This window comes from Sphaeramia orbicularis, chromosome 3, assembly GCF_902148855.1.
Source record: "Sphaeramia orbicularis chromosome 3, fSphaOr1.1, whole genome shotgun sequence".
NCBI lineage: Eukaryota > Metazoa > Chordata > Actinopteri > Kurtiformes > Apogonidae > Sphaeramia > Sphaeramia orbicularis.
Window position 1 is genome coordinate 38,493,067 of NC_043959.1, and position 16,672 is coordinate 38,509,738.

Here is a 16,672-nt window from a genome sequence, read left to right on the forward strand (position 1 = left end):
TGTAAAGGTGATGTTCTAATGTTCCTAAAATGCATGTTCCTTTCACATACATGTGTTTTTTCTCGTATTTTTTCATATATACAGGGTGGGGAAGCAAAATTTACAATATTTTGAGGCAGGATTGAAAGACAGTGTATGACCAATTAGTTTATGAAAGTCATGAGAATTTATTGCCACAAGAAAATTGACATAATAGAAAATGTTTTTATTCTATGTGTCCTCCTTCTTTCTCAATAACTGCCTTCACACGCTTCCTGAAACTTGCACACAGTGTTCCTCAAATATTTGGGTGACAACTTTCCCTTCTTCTTTAATAGCATCTTCCAGACTTTCTCGTAATAGTTTTTGCTCATAGTCATTCTCTTCTTTCCCATTATAAACAGTCTTTATGGACACTCCAACTATTTTTGAAATCTCCTTGGTGTACGAGTACATTCAGCAAATCACACACTCTTTGACGTTTTGCTTTCCTGATTACTCATATGGCAAAAGTTTCTGAAAGGTATGGATAATAGTGTTAGGTATGATTCTGACATCAATATATGTTTGGTTTCAAAACAATTGACGTAGTGCCTGATGAGAAAAAACAACTAAATGGTCATTGTAAATTTTGCTTCCCCACCTGTACTTCTAGGATTTTTTTTTGTTTGTTTTGCCACTTTCGCGTAGAAAACCAAATATGGTAAATATACTGACCTTAATTTTCTACATAATTTTTTTTTTTTTTCCACAAAAGTAATAAAGTCTTATGTCATCCAGTAACACACTAAGATTGAAATTTGGAAGTTCTGAGTATTTCTATGAGGGCCCAATAAAGGGTTAAGTTCGTAAAAAAACCCAATGTCTGTTATTTTATTAACTCAAAGGCATTCCAAAACAAAGCTGATTAACACAGGCCCTTTGTCACATTTCACACTCTCTTGAGCACAACCAAAATTATGTGTATTGATTTTTCATTGATCTTATGTCTGACAGACTATATTGTCAATATGTCAGTGTTCAGGTGGTATAAGTAGGTTGCATTCTTTTGGCCAGCAGTGTGGCTCAGTGATTTGATAGTTCTGTCCTTGGTCCAAAAGCCTTTCAGATAACATCCACCTTACTAAAATGTTGCATTGATAAATGAATTCCTACCAGTATCAGAGAGGCCTGCTTGGTGACTGAACCGGCACTCTGAACTTCGTAAGTGGCCATGGGATAAGACAATTGCACTATAGGATCCATAAAGATGGCATCACTTAAAATAGTGGGAAGATAAATGACCTTCAGAAAGTTTTCTGTCTCTCATACTGGAGGGAAAAGTCTGTCGTGCGTGGGCTGTTAAAACACATCCACACACTCTAGACTTTGAGGGGTGGGATCATTTAACTTGACTGTGACAAACAGCTTCAAACATCGCCGCTACAATGAGCTATTTTTCTAAAGTTTAATATATTGTGAACTAAGGATTTGTACTTGGTCTATTTATTTTAATTAATCCTCTTAGATTAGGTTGGTATGGAAAAGAAACTGTTACTTGTGGTTAGTATTCCTGCAGCTTTGCTATGCAGCGTAATTGATGCCTAAAGACACAGAGTAATTAATGGGTTTTAATGCTAAGTGTTGAATGGAAATCTCCAGTATTATTTTGATAACACGGATGACAGATTATTGATTGATACCACCCCTCTTCACTAATAACAGGAAGTTGAAAGGTGAATGAAGAAGCGACAAATGATCTCTAGAAGGGGAAACGGAGATTAAAGTGAAGCAAGTCATTAACACAGATGGTGATTGCTATCTCTTGATTTAAATTAAGGTCTCACAAAAGAACCAACAGTCTGCACAATCTTTAATGAGCCCACTGAGCACTGTTTTACTGAGCAGTAAATGTGTGTGTGGGTGTAGCGTTCAGTGTGTGCTTGTGTGCTCTGAAGCACTTAACAGATTCTGGTGTAAAGGTGTGTTTCAAGCAGCCCTTGAATAACAATGTCTGAATCAACTCGCTTTATTTTTTCTCCATCTGCTGATGCAAAGCTTCACTGAAGAGTATTTTGCTTAATGGACGTATGTCAGGGCTTTTCTTATAGCAGAACTACTGCGCCTCAAGACACCATAATCAATATCAGCTCCATTTCCATTAGTTTTGTTGTATCAACATATTTTTTGCCTGGTCTCACATTTGCACATTTTAAAAGAACAGTAGTCCTCTATATGTGATGAAATGTTGTAATTGGCGCATCTTCAACTATTGTACTGGCTCTGAGGGCGAACTTTATCACCTGCAACATAGATTAAGTAAGCACTTTGGCAAGACCCTGACAGTTTTAAGACTTTATTATCGGTTTCATACATTTAATCAAACTGAAATTGGGCACAGATTTACCTTATGATGCATTTATTCAGTCTTCAATCACACATCACATTTCAGTGGCATGGGAGCATAATGTAAACACAAACAGAGAGCCAAACAATATCTAATAAAAGACAACTGTTTGTCACATTTCTGGCAAATGGGTTTATTCCTGCAGTAGTTCAGTCAGTACCATGTGTGCATACTTGACTGCAGTGGACGCTGCATTCTTCAGCTGCCCTTTGTACATATAAACAGTAATGGCCTCAGTTTGGTGCCACTTGACGCTGTAGGTGGCTGTATAGCTGTAGGCCACACGGTTGTGATTATTTGGTGACATTTACAATGTTCAGTGTCTCTTTACCAGTCACTTTTTATAACATGTTACATCTGTTATAAGTTTTGACTGCACAAAATATACATAGAACTACAAGCTTTAATCGAACACTATAAAAATGCTTTTTAACTACCTGTATTTTTGACGATGATGTTTATTATTACAGTTCAGTTTGCTTGTGCAAAAACTTAAGTTGCCCAGTTTTCCTTGTTGCATATCAGATGCGAGGGGTGTCCGAGCTGGGCTGCTGGTGGGAATGATCTGACTCTGGAAAAGAGGCTGAAGAAACAGACCCAGAGTTCCCACCACACACACTATTACAAAGATCCACAGGAACATACGATCCACAACCATGGCCACATACTTCCAGTCTTCTATCACCTGCAAATACACAGAAATAAAACTGAAATCACTCATATACACATTAATATACTTTACGCAGTGTTGCAAATATGTAAATAGAGTGGATAATGCTGTTGCACTATGTACTCTGTGTTGCTGTCATGCCTCTGTGTAACCACTCGAGGGCAGAGAAAGTAAGTAGTGAACAAATCAGTGAAATGTGATTGATTTCTGTATTTTAAATCCACACAACACAATAAAATACATTAAAAACAATCAAAATATAATGAAATAAATATGTATCCTATCATAAGGCTCACTACTCAAAGTGCTTTTAGGACATATGACAGGAGCTGCATTTATAGGGGTCAATCTATGTACAAACTGCTCTTGACCCTTTCACCCCATTTTCCTGTAGCCTCCTCCACTTTTAGAAACAAGTAATTTCTCATCCCATGGTTCTCTTCCTTTTTCATTGATTTGTCAAAGGAAGAAATTGATTATCCAGAGTCAGGTTTCAATTTAGTTTGTCAAAACCATTAGTTAAAGATAGTGATATTCCTTCAGGGTCAGAGTGCTGACCCTGACTTCCAAATTTGGGCACATCATCATCATCATCATCATCATCATCATCATCATCATCATCATCATCATCATAATAATAATACATTTTATTTATAGGTGCCTTTCTTGGCACTCAAGAACACCGTACAATAAATAGGAGAGTATAAAAGAAGCAATAAAACAGAGTAAAAGCAAAAGGCAGGTCATAGGTAGGATGAAGCCGAACAAAACAGCTGTAGCTTTTATTTTTTCTCCATCATCTTCATATTCTCCACGAGTTTTATGTATTGTGCAAAAGTCCAATTTTAGCTTTGTTTTTGAGCATACATGTTTATTTGTCATTTCTTTTTCTTCAAGTACAAGAAAAGACACTCAAAAACTGAATTAAATGGGTTCTCAAGGTTAAAGTTACGATTTAGTGTGACCCCTGACCCCATGACAAGAAGTAGCACAAACAAACAGAAACATCTGGCATGTACTGAATGAAATCTGCTATAAAACAGAAATTAATGCAATAAATCTCCTATTGAGCATGTTAAGTGCAAAGGGAGGTCACTCTAAATACATACCACTTTGGTTTATAGCAGCAGTTTTTTCCATGAAACTCTTGTTTTTAATGCTTCCAATACTTCCCATAGTTTCAAACTGTATCTTAATATAGATGCACATGTGTGGTCATTATAACCAATAAACCTAATGTTGGCCTGGGACTTTCACACAGTATTATATATTAGGGGTGTAACGGTACAGAAAAATTTTGGTTTGGTATGTTTTCAGTACAGGGGTCTTTGGTTCAATACATTTTCCATACATTTTTGGTACAGTGAATGAGACAAGTGTGTGGGGGTGGGGGGGGCTCTGTAACTCATGTTATGTATTTTGTATTTTTTAATATTCAATGTTTGTTTATGGTAAACACTGCAATTTCCTGAGTGTTTTTGAACGCCTCACAGTATTCCCTGAGGTGCTGTGAATATGACTTCTCACTAACACCACAGCAGAAGCACAGTGAAGGAGGAGAGGAGCGAGTTCACTTAATTTTGGCTACTTGAGTTGGAAAATAAAAGCCTTTTTTTGCTATAAGGAACCCATGGACTCATGTGTGCCACAAAGCTGCAACAAACCGAAAACCAAAAGTGAAACTTAACATGCTTCAAACATCTGACCTGGCTTCTGTGCCTCTGTCATACTCTCTGTTGTCATGTTTCAGTGTTTTTTGCAGCTTTGCTGAGAATTTGCCACTGCTGAATGTATATAGAGGAAACCCTGCACATGGGTTCTGCTTGTGTCCACTTTGCTTCCAGAGTGTTTGCGTTCTTCACATAGGCTACATATATTCATTCAGTACACCTTCGTATTGTATCAAAGGCCCCGAACTGAAACAGTTCGGTACAAACGAGTGCACTGTTACACTCCTAATATATATTCTTAAAATCTGTTTGATTTCAAGCAAATTGCCTCCAACTTTTACTGCTAATAAAGTTACTTTATGGTGCAATAATATATGGACCACTTTTTTAGCTTAGCCAACAGGCCGTAAGCTATTGTCATCATGCGGCGTTCGTCGTCGTCGTCGTCTGTTACAAAAATTTCAATTGTCTACTTCTCCGAAACCACAATTCCGATTGACTTCAAACTTGGTATACAGCTTCTTTATGATGATGTCAACAAAATTAGTGAAATTATTTGGATCTGGATCTGATTCTGGATTTGGTACAACTTTGAAATATTTCCCCATTATAAGAGATAGGAAGTGGATCCATGCAATAACTCAGTAAATATAAATGATATCAAGTGTAAATTTCTACAGTCCAGCCCTGATGGGAAGATGACCAAAACATAATGTCCACATGCTGATCAGGATCTTCTTCTGGATCTGGGAACTTACGGAAAATTTAACATGGGCTCTTATGGGGAAAAAATTTCAATCGTCCTCTTCTCCAAAACTACAGTTCTGATTGACTTCAAACTTGGTATACAGCTTCTGTATGATGATGTCAACACAAGGTATTGAAACTATTTTGATTTGGATCTGATTCTGGATTTGGTACGACTTTGAAAAATTATAATCATTATAACAGATAGGAAGTGGATTGCAATAAATCAGTAAATATCAATGATATCAAGTTGGAATTTGAATTGTTTACAGATCTGATTGGAATATGACCAAAACATGGGCTATTTCTGTAATATAATAAATACACAGAACTGTGGCGATAATAAATGGCATCTGGATACATTTCCCAAAGCTTTTAATTTGGCCGGTATGCTACAGGGCCATTGGTCCTATTTTTCTTATCCCAACATGATGTAAATGTAAATGTGTGTTTAAATGTGTGTACATACGCTCTGGTCATCATCATCTCCCATCATGTGCTCAGCCACAAAGCGCACTCCATTCACGGCCTCCTTGACATCAGCAGCCCAGTCTGAGATGCCTCTCTGCTGGAGGTCTTGAGGGGTAGTGAAACCACTAGGCAGACAGTCAGTGGAGCGCAAGTCCCCTTTCCTGTTGGTATGGATGTAGCCCAAAGAGGCAGCTACATTTTTGTGTCCTGGGGTTGAAAAGGTAGAATCAGGAGACAACAGGGCAGAAGACGACATGGTGCTACCTACTTTTGGTGCAACCGGGTAACCTAACCCTATAATAGCTCTCCTTGCTCGCAGGCAGCGCTGCTGACGTAGCCGTTGGCGTGCAGAGTTATTGTGAGGGCGTTTCATGAAGAGTAAAGTTGGAAGTTTGACAAGGAACACTAGTTTGACCCAGGCAGGCATTGTGTGTGTGCTGGGAGATCGGTGGTGAACGTTGAGGACACACACACTGGTGATGATGGAGAAGGTCACCAGCACCATAGTGAACATCAGGTACTTGCCGATCAGTGGAACGTCCAGAGAGGTCGGAGGAACAATTTTTGAGATCAAAAGCAGAAATACAGTGAGAGCCAGGAGGACGGAGATGCAGAGGGTCATCTTCTCCCCGCAGTCTGAAGGCAAGTAAAAGACCAGGATGGCCAGGGAGGTGATCAACACACATGGGATGATCAGGTTGATGGTGTAGAAGAGGGGCTTCCTCTTGATGATAAAATCATAGGTGAGGTCCACGTAGGTGGGGTCTAGAGGGTTAACGGTCCGTCTGCCGGGCAGTGCCAAGATATCCCACTCACCGCTGGGAGTAAAATCATCCATACTGGCCACCTCCGACTTGAGGATCAGGTCAATTTCCGTGTGGTCATATGTCCACGAGCGGAATTTGAGGGTGCAGTTCTGCTGATCGAAGGGAAAATGCTTGACCTCGATCTTACAGGCGCTTTTGTAGATGGCAGGAGGGAGCCAGTTTATGCTGCCGTTGAAGAGGACAATCACATTTGTAAAGACTGTCACTTCATATGTTCCATCAGCACTATGAGAGGAGAGGGAAAGAGGGAAACACACTTTAGAGAGCATCTGAATCAACCTTCTGTAAGATTACGATATTCTTAAAGAAACTTTGTGGGTATTTTTGTGTGGTCAAACATACTCCAGTAATATGAGATAAAATCCATACAAATATCATTTTCTTGACCTTCAGCTCAGGACAGTAATGAAGATGATGCAGAATTTGTTCACTGTGTTTTAGAGCTGCACAATATATCATTTGAGCATCATCATTGTGATGTTCGTGTGTGCAATAGTCACATCGCAGGTCCTGCAGTGTAGGAGGCAAATGAACTCAACATGTTCTCGTCTAATTTCAAGGGTATGTGACACACACAATCACAATCGTTCTTAATCAGTTTGGTGTGAGTTGCTGGTAACAACATTGAAAAATGAGCAACAAACCATAGAAAATCCCCGTGAATGAGGACTTGGTGCCAAAAAAAAAAAGCAATGTCAGTTATCTGGAATTATTTCGGCTACAAGAAGGATGATACTAAAACACGTGTTCTGCATCAATAGTGCCTTGCACCTTTTGCCGCAATGAGAGGAAACACAACTAATTTGTTTTACCATTTATGTTGGCACCAAACAGCTATTATTTCCTCCTGAGTATTTTTTCATATCCCAATACATATCGGAGGGTTTAAAAAAATGGCAATGTCAGTTTTTTTCCAATATCATACAGCCCTACTGTGTTTGTTTTATTATGAAACATTTTGAATCTAAACTCTGCTATAGGGTACATAGCATAACACAGTCAAAGTCAGATGATGCTTACTTGTTATACAGCACAATATCAGGGAGCCAGATGTGTCTAGAAGGAATACGCAGTTTGTCAATACCCTCATACTTTGAAGGATCCCACGATAACCTGTAATCCACCCAGTGCTGAAGAGACAGAGTGAGACAGACAAAGAGAACTGGTCGTCAAATCTGACTTTGGACGCGTCTACCAATTACATGGTTCATTATCAGTGAATTATATCTGAGGCACAATTACAGAACCACTTTGTTCCACATTGAAAGAGGGAGAATGGATATGGTTTAATTCAAGTTCAAGAAGGGCATTCAACATGATGCAGAGAGATTCATCAAACTTACCTGGGTGAGCCAGACATTTGTGGTCATGATCTGTTCTCTTTCATTCTGGAAATAAACATGTGTGGTAGGAATTATTTCACATGTAAATACAAACATGATAAATTTCTACTTAATTTTAGTTTAGTGGATTATAGTAGTGCATTATACCCCCAGAGTAGTTTAATCTTTGTGAAGTCACTACAGGGTGTCCCATAAGTCTCCATACATAGGAAAAATAAACGTTTCTTGACATAAACCATTTTTATTTATATAATATGCTCTATATGACTGCCATTTTGTCGGGAACATATTTCAATGCGTGTCCTCCACTGCTGAAGAACTATAAAGAAGAAATATAAAGAAATACATGTTAGAACCATATGTATTATGTCTCCTATGTATGGAGACTTATGGGACACCCTGTAGTTCGTTGAGGACAAGAAGGTCCTCGTCAAAAAAGGTGCCATGAAAATTGTATATATTAATACTATTTTCAACTTTATATGAATTAAATAATTTAATCAACTTCAGTCATGAAGGCTATCAAATATACATTTTTTTTTTGTCAATTTTAACCCTATATTGATCATTTTAAGCATATATGATCCAGATTTTTTAACATCTAGAAACCTAAAAAGTTAAATATTCAACATATAATCCACATAAAGCTAATTATTTTTAATTTGTGCAGTCTGGGATTGATGCTTTTTTTTTTTCCAGGGTTAGATAAAAAAAAAATCTGTACCTTGAAGGACAATGTTCATGTCAAAAAGATTCCATAAAAATGTTATATATTGACATTAGTCACTACTTTCAGTGTTTGTTTTTTTTTAAATCTATCAAATATGATGTTCAGTTTCTGTTCTTTTCTGTTTGCTTTTTTTTTTTTTTTACTTTAAACTTATGTGTAGCATTAACATAGGAGAGAATGGCAGACTACATTTCCTTTATGAGTCAGATTGGATTAATTTATATTTTATAGAATTAATCATGGTCTCAATTAAACTTGTACTGACAGCTTTTATGTAAAAAGTCACAAATGATGCTGTGAATAAAGAGTAGGAAGTACAAATGTTATCTATGGGTGTTAGGACCAAACTAAATGAATTTCCAGCTACATTCAGGTCTAAACACAGAATAAGTTGGACTAAATCAGTTAAATATAAGGAACTATCCCTTGTAAGATTGCTGTTCAACATGCATGTCTATGGCACTGTCATCATACTACTATGACATACACTTTGAATAAAGAGATACCAAATGCCAATTACTGCAGGGGATGCACTGCAAACTCATAAACTGGACTGTGAATGAGCCTCGCTGCCAGGATCTGCAGCTCAGGAGGAGTCTCCGCTGTAAATCAATGGAGGGCCTCTATCGCTGTGGCTAAAGCAGCTTTATGGCCCCTTTTAATCCAATGTGCTGAAGTTTCAATCTGGACAAGACAGAGGCAGAGATCACAGCTGACCAGATCCATCCTTTACTTCATCCATCCATTTAGAGCTACAGCCTCTCAGCACAGGCTGCTTTGTAATTAACTGCTTTTTCAATGCTTTGTGGCCTATGCTCTGTCTTTTCCATCATACTCTTCCACGCTGTTTTTCTTTTTCCATCTGTGCCTCTTTGTCACATATACTCTCACTCAAACAGAGAAATGCCCACATAAATAAATGCACACACATTCTCCAGGGGAATAGAAGTACAGTATATTATGCATTACCACGCTGATGAGCTGTGCCAGAGACACTTGTAATTTCACTGTGACTCTCTCAGTCCTGTTGATGGCTGGCCGGATGAGCGGATTGTAACGATGCTTTCCCAGCAAATAGTTCATGAGACGTTCCTCTGAGTCAGCACAGCTGCTACCTGAGGACACAATTTTGTTCAACAATTGATGTTTTTCTGTGTAATTACATCAAAAAATCATCATGTAGAAAAAATGTTGATCATGATAGTTAAAATGGAGAGACCTACTAAAACCATGGAAAAAGAGGAAGTATAGGCTTTGTTGTTATTTCCACTAAAAGTTGCCTTAAACTCTATAACAGATAATGTGAATGCAAAATTCTGTGGACTACAATGGTAAGACAACCTGTACACACCCCAACAACTTAAGTTATTTGGCTTGTAAAGAGTGAAATATGGTACATTCAGTCCCTGACACCTATATTTTATGTACATATAACCTTCACCTCTGCAGGGAAACAGCAGCTGACAGAGAGTTACCAGTTGCTTTTCCATTGGACATATGCGGAAAACTTCACCGATATTTACTAAATGTCAAAAAACAGAAATGCATAAAGTTTTTTTTTTTTTTTTATTAAATCACAAATGTGATCATTTGTTTATTTATTATAGTGAGATGACATGAGAAGTCATTCCATAAACATAGCGACAAATATAAATATTATGTTGATTTACAGATATAGTCATTACCTCCGCCAAGGAGGTTATGTTTTTGCCAGGGTTTGTTTGTTTGTCTGTCTGTTTGTCTGTCCGTTGGTGTGCAACATAACTCAAAAAGTTATGGACAGATTTTGATGAAATTTTCAGGGTTTGTTGGAAATGGGATAAGGAAGAAATTATTAAATTTTGGTGGTGATTGGGGGTGGGGGGGCCCACGGGGGGGTGGGGGGGGGGGGGGGGGGGGGGGGGCAGACCAGAAAATTTCATCAAAATCTGTCCATAACTTTTTGAGTTATGTTGCACACTAACGGACAGACAAACAGACAGATAAACAAACAAACCCTGGCAAAAACATAACCTCCTTGGCGTGAGGGGGCCCACGGCGGGGGGCCACTGATCAGCCTTGGCGGAGGTCTGTGCTCTCCGAGTGCTATTCTAGTTATTATTATATATTACCCCTCTATCCCGTACTAAATTAAAAAATGATCTGGTTTCCTGATGTGTCCACACATACTGCGCTACGTTTGTTTTAAAACTCTTCTTCGCTTGTTGTAACGTCCATCAGCATTCGTTTTTTTTGTTCTCATGACTGTAGTTGTGGAAAAAGGTCTTTCCATTGCAGTTTTGCGAGTTATACCAATTTCGTTACGCCTGAAAAACCACCTCTAGCCCCTGCAAAAACTTTTCAGCGAAAAACAAGAGTTTTGGCAAAACTGTCATTTTTCCATTTGCCAAATTTTTATACATAAGTTCTATTTGCACAATTTGTTGGTCAATGGAAAAGCGACTACAGATGGGTGAGTTATTGTTGGAATTATATTAAAATGTTAGTTGCACAGTGACCCGTGGGGATCCACAGGTTCTAGATGCGCTAGTTTTTATGCTGTTGAGTATTTGTGCATTCTGTACCACATTTGTCCAGCAGTCACCACCAAAGCGTTCTAGGTATAGCAACGTAATTGTAAGGCTATTGTATTCCAAAATTACTAATATCTCCCAAAATACTCATCCTATCAACTTGCTGTTTTTGCTAGTCTGTTCCTTGACCACAAATACATAAGTATGCCAAACTGCAGCAGTCAGCTCTTTCCAGATTTTGTGTGAATCCCCAGACACACATACACGCATGCACACACACAGAGGCCATTTGGCTTTTATAATATAGATGACAGCCCCAGCCTGGTGTCCAAATAAGTACTAACGTTTGCGACAAGGACAGATAAGTCCATCACGTGTTAATATTTCTGCTTTTTTATTGCCTATGCCTGAAGCCACACAAATCTTTTAAATGAGAACAAGCCATGACGTGCAACATAAATGCAATCTCCTGGCCTCTATGCCAAATAAATGATGCCCGTGTCAGGGGTGAACACAAGCTTGATTGAAACTGATGATCTGGGGTCCTCAGTTGAAGCAGAATAGATCCATATAGGCTACTTCATTCATTTCATTTGGAGGGTCTTTTTGCATATAATCAATCAGCTGAGTTGGTTTGATCTGATGGGAGACACCCCAGTGAGACTACTCATGGTCACATTCAATAAAAACTACCACTGTTGGATGGAGAACCTCAGATTCACCTCTCCAAAGCAAACTTGTTCCATGGAAAACTTAGACCACAGGTGTCAAACATGCGGCCCGTGGGCCAAATCCAGCCTTCCAAAGGGTCCAGTCCGGCCCTTGGGATGAATTTGTGAAATGCAAAAATTACACAGAAATGTTAACAATCCTTTTAGTTCAGGTTCCACATTCAGACCAATTCAATCTCAAGTGGACAGGACCAGTAAAATACTATCATAATAACATAGAAATAATGACAACTCCAAATTTTTCTCTTTGTAAATGTAAATATTTTCATGTATTTACACTAAAACAAAATATAATTTCACAAAAAAATTTGAATAACCTGAAGAAATATGAACAACCTGATTTTTTTAAGAGAATAAGTGTAATTTTAACAATTGTCTGCCTGTTAAATGTTTTGTGTATTTGTATGTTATAATGTACATGTGTAAATGATAAACTGAGGCAGAATAGTGTTAAAATTACACTTATTTTTTCAGTTTTTTCATGTTATTCACCTCTTTTGAAAGGATAGTTTATAGCTGTAAACCTTTTCATAATGTAAATTTACTTCTTTCGCTCTAAAACATAAAGAAAAGTTTGGAGTTGACATTATTTATATATTATTATGTTATTATTTTACCAGTTTGGCCCACTTCAGATCAAATTTCGCTGAATGTGGCCCCTGAACTAAAATGAGTTTGACACCCCTGACTTAGAGTATGATTTACAACTTTTAGCTCGAGGCACAGTATAAAACTTCTTTTTCCCGCCATCAAACTGTGTGTCATTATCAGGCCACAGACTCCTGGAGCTTGTCTGGGTGTGGCAGAACAACACTCTTGCCCCATGGGTCATTTGGCTGAAGTCCTGTCCTGTGCTGTTGGACCTCTTCGACAGATGGTGTGTTGTCAAATCCCTAGGATATCACGGTCAGACAGGCTCTGTCTTCCCTAGAGGTCAACCCCACTGGCCAAAAAAAAAGCAAAACACCTAAACTAGTAATCACCCACTGCGCCTTCCCATTAGTGGGTGCATGGTTGTATGGCTTACAAAATGAACATAACCTCATGAGTATTGCATTGACATTATGTTGATTGAGAGTGAGGTCAGGCGTGTTAATACAACACTAGAGTCAGCTGTTATGGAGTTGATAAGGTCACAACGAAAGACATTATTCTGCAAAAATGCAATATTTAGAGAGTATAATGAAGTATGTGACGGAACAAAAACATGATCCAAAGGTTGAGTGTGGTGTTAGAAAGCCATTAAATTCTATATTCTCTTACGCACTCAGCCTTTCACTTGTTCTTTCCTTCTGCAAAAAAAAAAAGAATATATATATATATATATATATAATGAAAAGAAAACAAGTGGCCTCGTCACTGTGACTAGTATTTGAGCCTCAGCATGGCATCATTAGAATTTAATGGCAAAATATACAAAGTGCTATTGCATTGAGAGTAAGATTTGACAAATGCATCTTCTTAGGCATCTTGATCTACTTGAAGAGGCTGCAGCCAAAGTTGTTCCCTGTTAAACTGTGCATGCATCCCTCTTCTGGTTTTGACATTAAATTCTCTTAGCCTTCTGACACAGGAGCTGATCTCTGATTTGGTGAGTGCACTTAATAACAGGACTGACTCACCACATCACATACAGATGACACATTGTGATCAAATATATCATGCATTCAGAATTTTTGCTCCTTATTCTCAAGACGCAAACTCTTCTTTTCATGCATAGAGTTTAAACCCTATTTATTGCACCCTATTTCAGACATTTAATTAAACTGCTTAAAGCAATATCTACCAAACATTTCCTGGAATGAGCTGCTTTTGGTTCAATAAACAAAAAGAAACAGACTCATAAACATAGATGCAGTTCCACCCAAATTGACTTTGCGGTGGCATCAACAGAAAAGCGCACACCACAACACTGGACATCTACTGAACTGAAGAGAAACACACACTTACAGTGAATCAACGACAAAAAGTAAGCGAGGATCGAGAGAGCAGGCGTCATTTTTTCGGTACCATCTGGTCCGGAGAAGTTGACAGACAAAAAGCCCCACAGCTGCAGTGTTTTGCGCTCCTCTCCTCGGACATGCCGGACTTTACGCGCTCACGGTTTGGACACTGTCAGCACAGAGCCGAGCCCCAGCAAAGCAAAACATCCCCAGAGGTGGACAGCCAAGTGGAGCCCCATCGCAGAACTCCTCTCCATCCACCCATCCATCCACCCATCCATCCACTCACAGCATCCTCTAGGAGCAGGCTGCCCACGCGCTCCCCTCCTGTACCCTGGTCTCGCGGGTCCTGTTTCCCATAACGACCACTGTAAGTTTACAGCATCTAAGCCCCTGGTTTGGGTTCGACCTGTGATACTTCAGATGCATCACTGTGTTTCAGCCATGGAAAAGTTTACTGAGTTACTCTATCTTCCCCTGTTTCTTGTTTTCTTTATTTATTTTGGTACATTTGTTTGTTTCTGTTGTTTGGTTTTAATGTTATATTCTAAATAAATAAATAAATAAATAAAACAAAGGAAAACATTCTAAAACAGGGGTGTCAAACTCATTTTAGTTCAGGGGCCACATTCAGCTAAATTTGATCCGAAGTGGGCCGAACCAGTAAAATAATAACATAATAATATATAAATAATGACAACTCCAATTTTTTTAGTGCAAAAACAAAACAAAACAAACAAAAAAACAACAACATTAAATTATGAAAATACTTACTTTTTTAAACTATCCAAATAAAAAAACCCTGAAATTTCTCAAGAAAAATAAGTGCAATTTTAACAATATTCTACCTCAACGTATCATTTATACATGTGCATTATGGATCAAAAATATTTTAATATATAAATAATGTCAACTCCAAACTTTTCTCTGTGTTTTAGAGTGAAAAAGTAAATTTACATTATGAAAAGATTTACATCTACAAAGTATCCTTTCAACAGATGTGAATAACATGAAAAAACTGAAAAAAGTGTAATTTTAACACTATTCTGCCTCAGTTTATCATTTACACATGTGCATTATAACCTACAAATACACAAAACATTTAACAATAGGCAGAATATTGTTAAAATTACTCTTATTTCTTTTAAGAGATTTCAGGTTGTTCATATTTGTTCAGGTTATTTAAATTTTTTGCGAAATTCTACTTTGTTTTAATGTAAATACATGAAAATATTTACATTTACAAAGAGAAAAATTTGGAGTTGTCATTATTTCTATGTTATTATGATTGTATTTTACTGGTCCTGTCCACTTGAGATTGAATTGGTCTGAATGTGGAACCTGAACTAAAAGGATTGTTAATATTTTAGTGTAATTTTTGCATTTCACAAATTCATCCCAAGGGGCTGGACTGGACCCTTTGGTGAGCCCGATTTGGCCCCCGGGCCGCATGTTTGACACCTGTGTTCTAAAAGGAGCTGGATGAAGTTTACCTTAGTTAACTTATAAACTCCTGCCCCCTTACCCCATCCTTCTGTCTCCCCTAAATTCCTACGTCAGATTCCATAAGTAAGTCAAAAATCCTACACATATCAGACTAAACTCTGACTACGCACAAAACACAAAAATGCTGTACATATCAAGGTAAGACTGTCCATTTTGCAACAGCATTTGACATCAAAATAAACTCTGTCCCTTTCGTAGCAGTAATAATACACATATTAAAAACGAAAATAAACTCTGTTCATTTCATAACAGATCATAATAAGCTATCCATTTCTTAGCAGTAATATACATTTAAGAGTATCCACTCTAAGACTTCTTTGATTTGTGAAGAATATGACCTGTAAAATCCTTCTACTGGGTGCTGGTGACCCTTTAATAACCCCTATTTATTCTTCTGACCTCTGTTGCCCCAAGCCCATTAAGCAAATTTACCTGCATCTATAGAGTATGGATGACACACAGTAGTGGGCATCATTAAAATCTAACACAATCTCAACTATTAAAATGAAATATTTTTGGAAAAACACTTTTTGTGTTCAAAAGGTGTGGCTGCATGAGACAGACAAAAAACAAACAAAACAAAAAACAATGCTAATTATTTTTTTCCCCCATTTTATTGTTAAAACAAAAAAAACAACAAAACTAAATTATTAACAATTTCAATATTTCATGCCCTGGCTGTGTTTCATTATCTTGCTGAAACATCTAGTTTTGACCTCAATGGAACAGAGCATGTGCAGATGGGATCATATGGGTTTTGAGAATGGCACAATATTTAGCAGAGTTCACTGACTTAAGAGTGATTCTTAATGCAGTATATCACAAATGCATGGGGTGTCCAAAAACGTTTTTCCACCACTGTATTATTTAGTGCAAAAGAGGGGAAAAAAGATGAGGCATATACAAAATTGGGGGGAAAAATCATTCTTTTTGACTGCCATTACAGAACTTTTTCTAATTTTATGCCCTTTTCTTGAGCTATGTAACTTCCATGTCAACATCAGCGAACACTACAGTCCTCACAGCAGCAGCAGCAGCAGCAGCAGCAGCAGCAGCAGCAGCAGCAGCAGCAGCAGCAGCAGCAGCAGCAGCAGCAGCAGCAGCAGCAGAACACCCACTGGAAACACATCTGCACCTAATTGTCTTCCTGCAAACA

At 38.0% G+C, this 16,672-nt stretch overlaps 1 protein-coding gene across 1 annotated transcript; it reads right to left on the minus strand.

Moving 5' to 3' along the window:
- Positions 1 to 2,886: 2,886 nt before the first annotated feature.
- On the minus strand, positions 2,887 to 14,114 carry chrnb4 (cholinergic receptor, nicotinic, beta 4 (neuronal)). The gene is given in 7 exon segments (XM_030131059.1): positions 2,887 to 2,921; positions 2,924 to 3,050; positions 5,922 to 6,975; positions 7,771 to 7,880; positions 8,094 to 8,138; positions 9,793 to 9,938; positions 14,018 to 14,114. Coding segments are annotated over 7 exon segments (1,566 nt in total). The 5' UTR covers positions 14,067 to 14,114.
- Between the last annotated feature and the right edge of the window lie 2,558 nt (positions 14,115 to 16,672).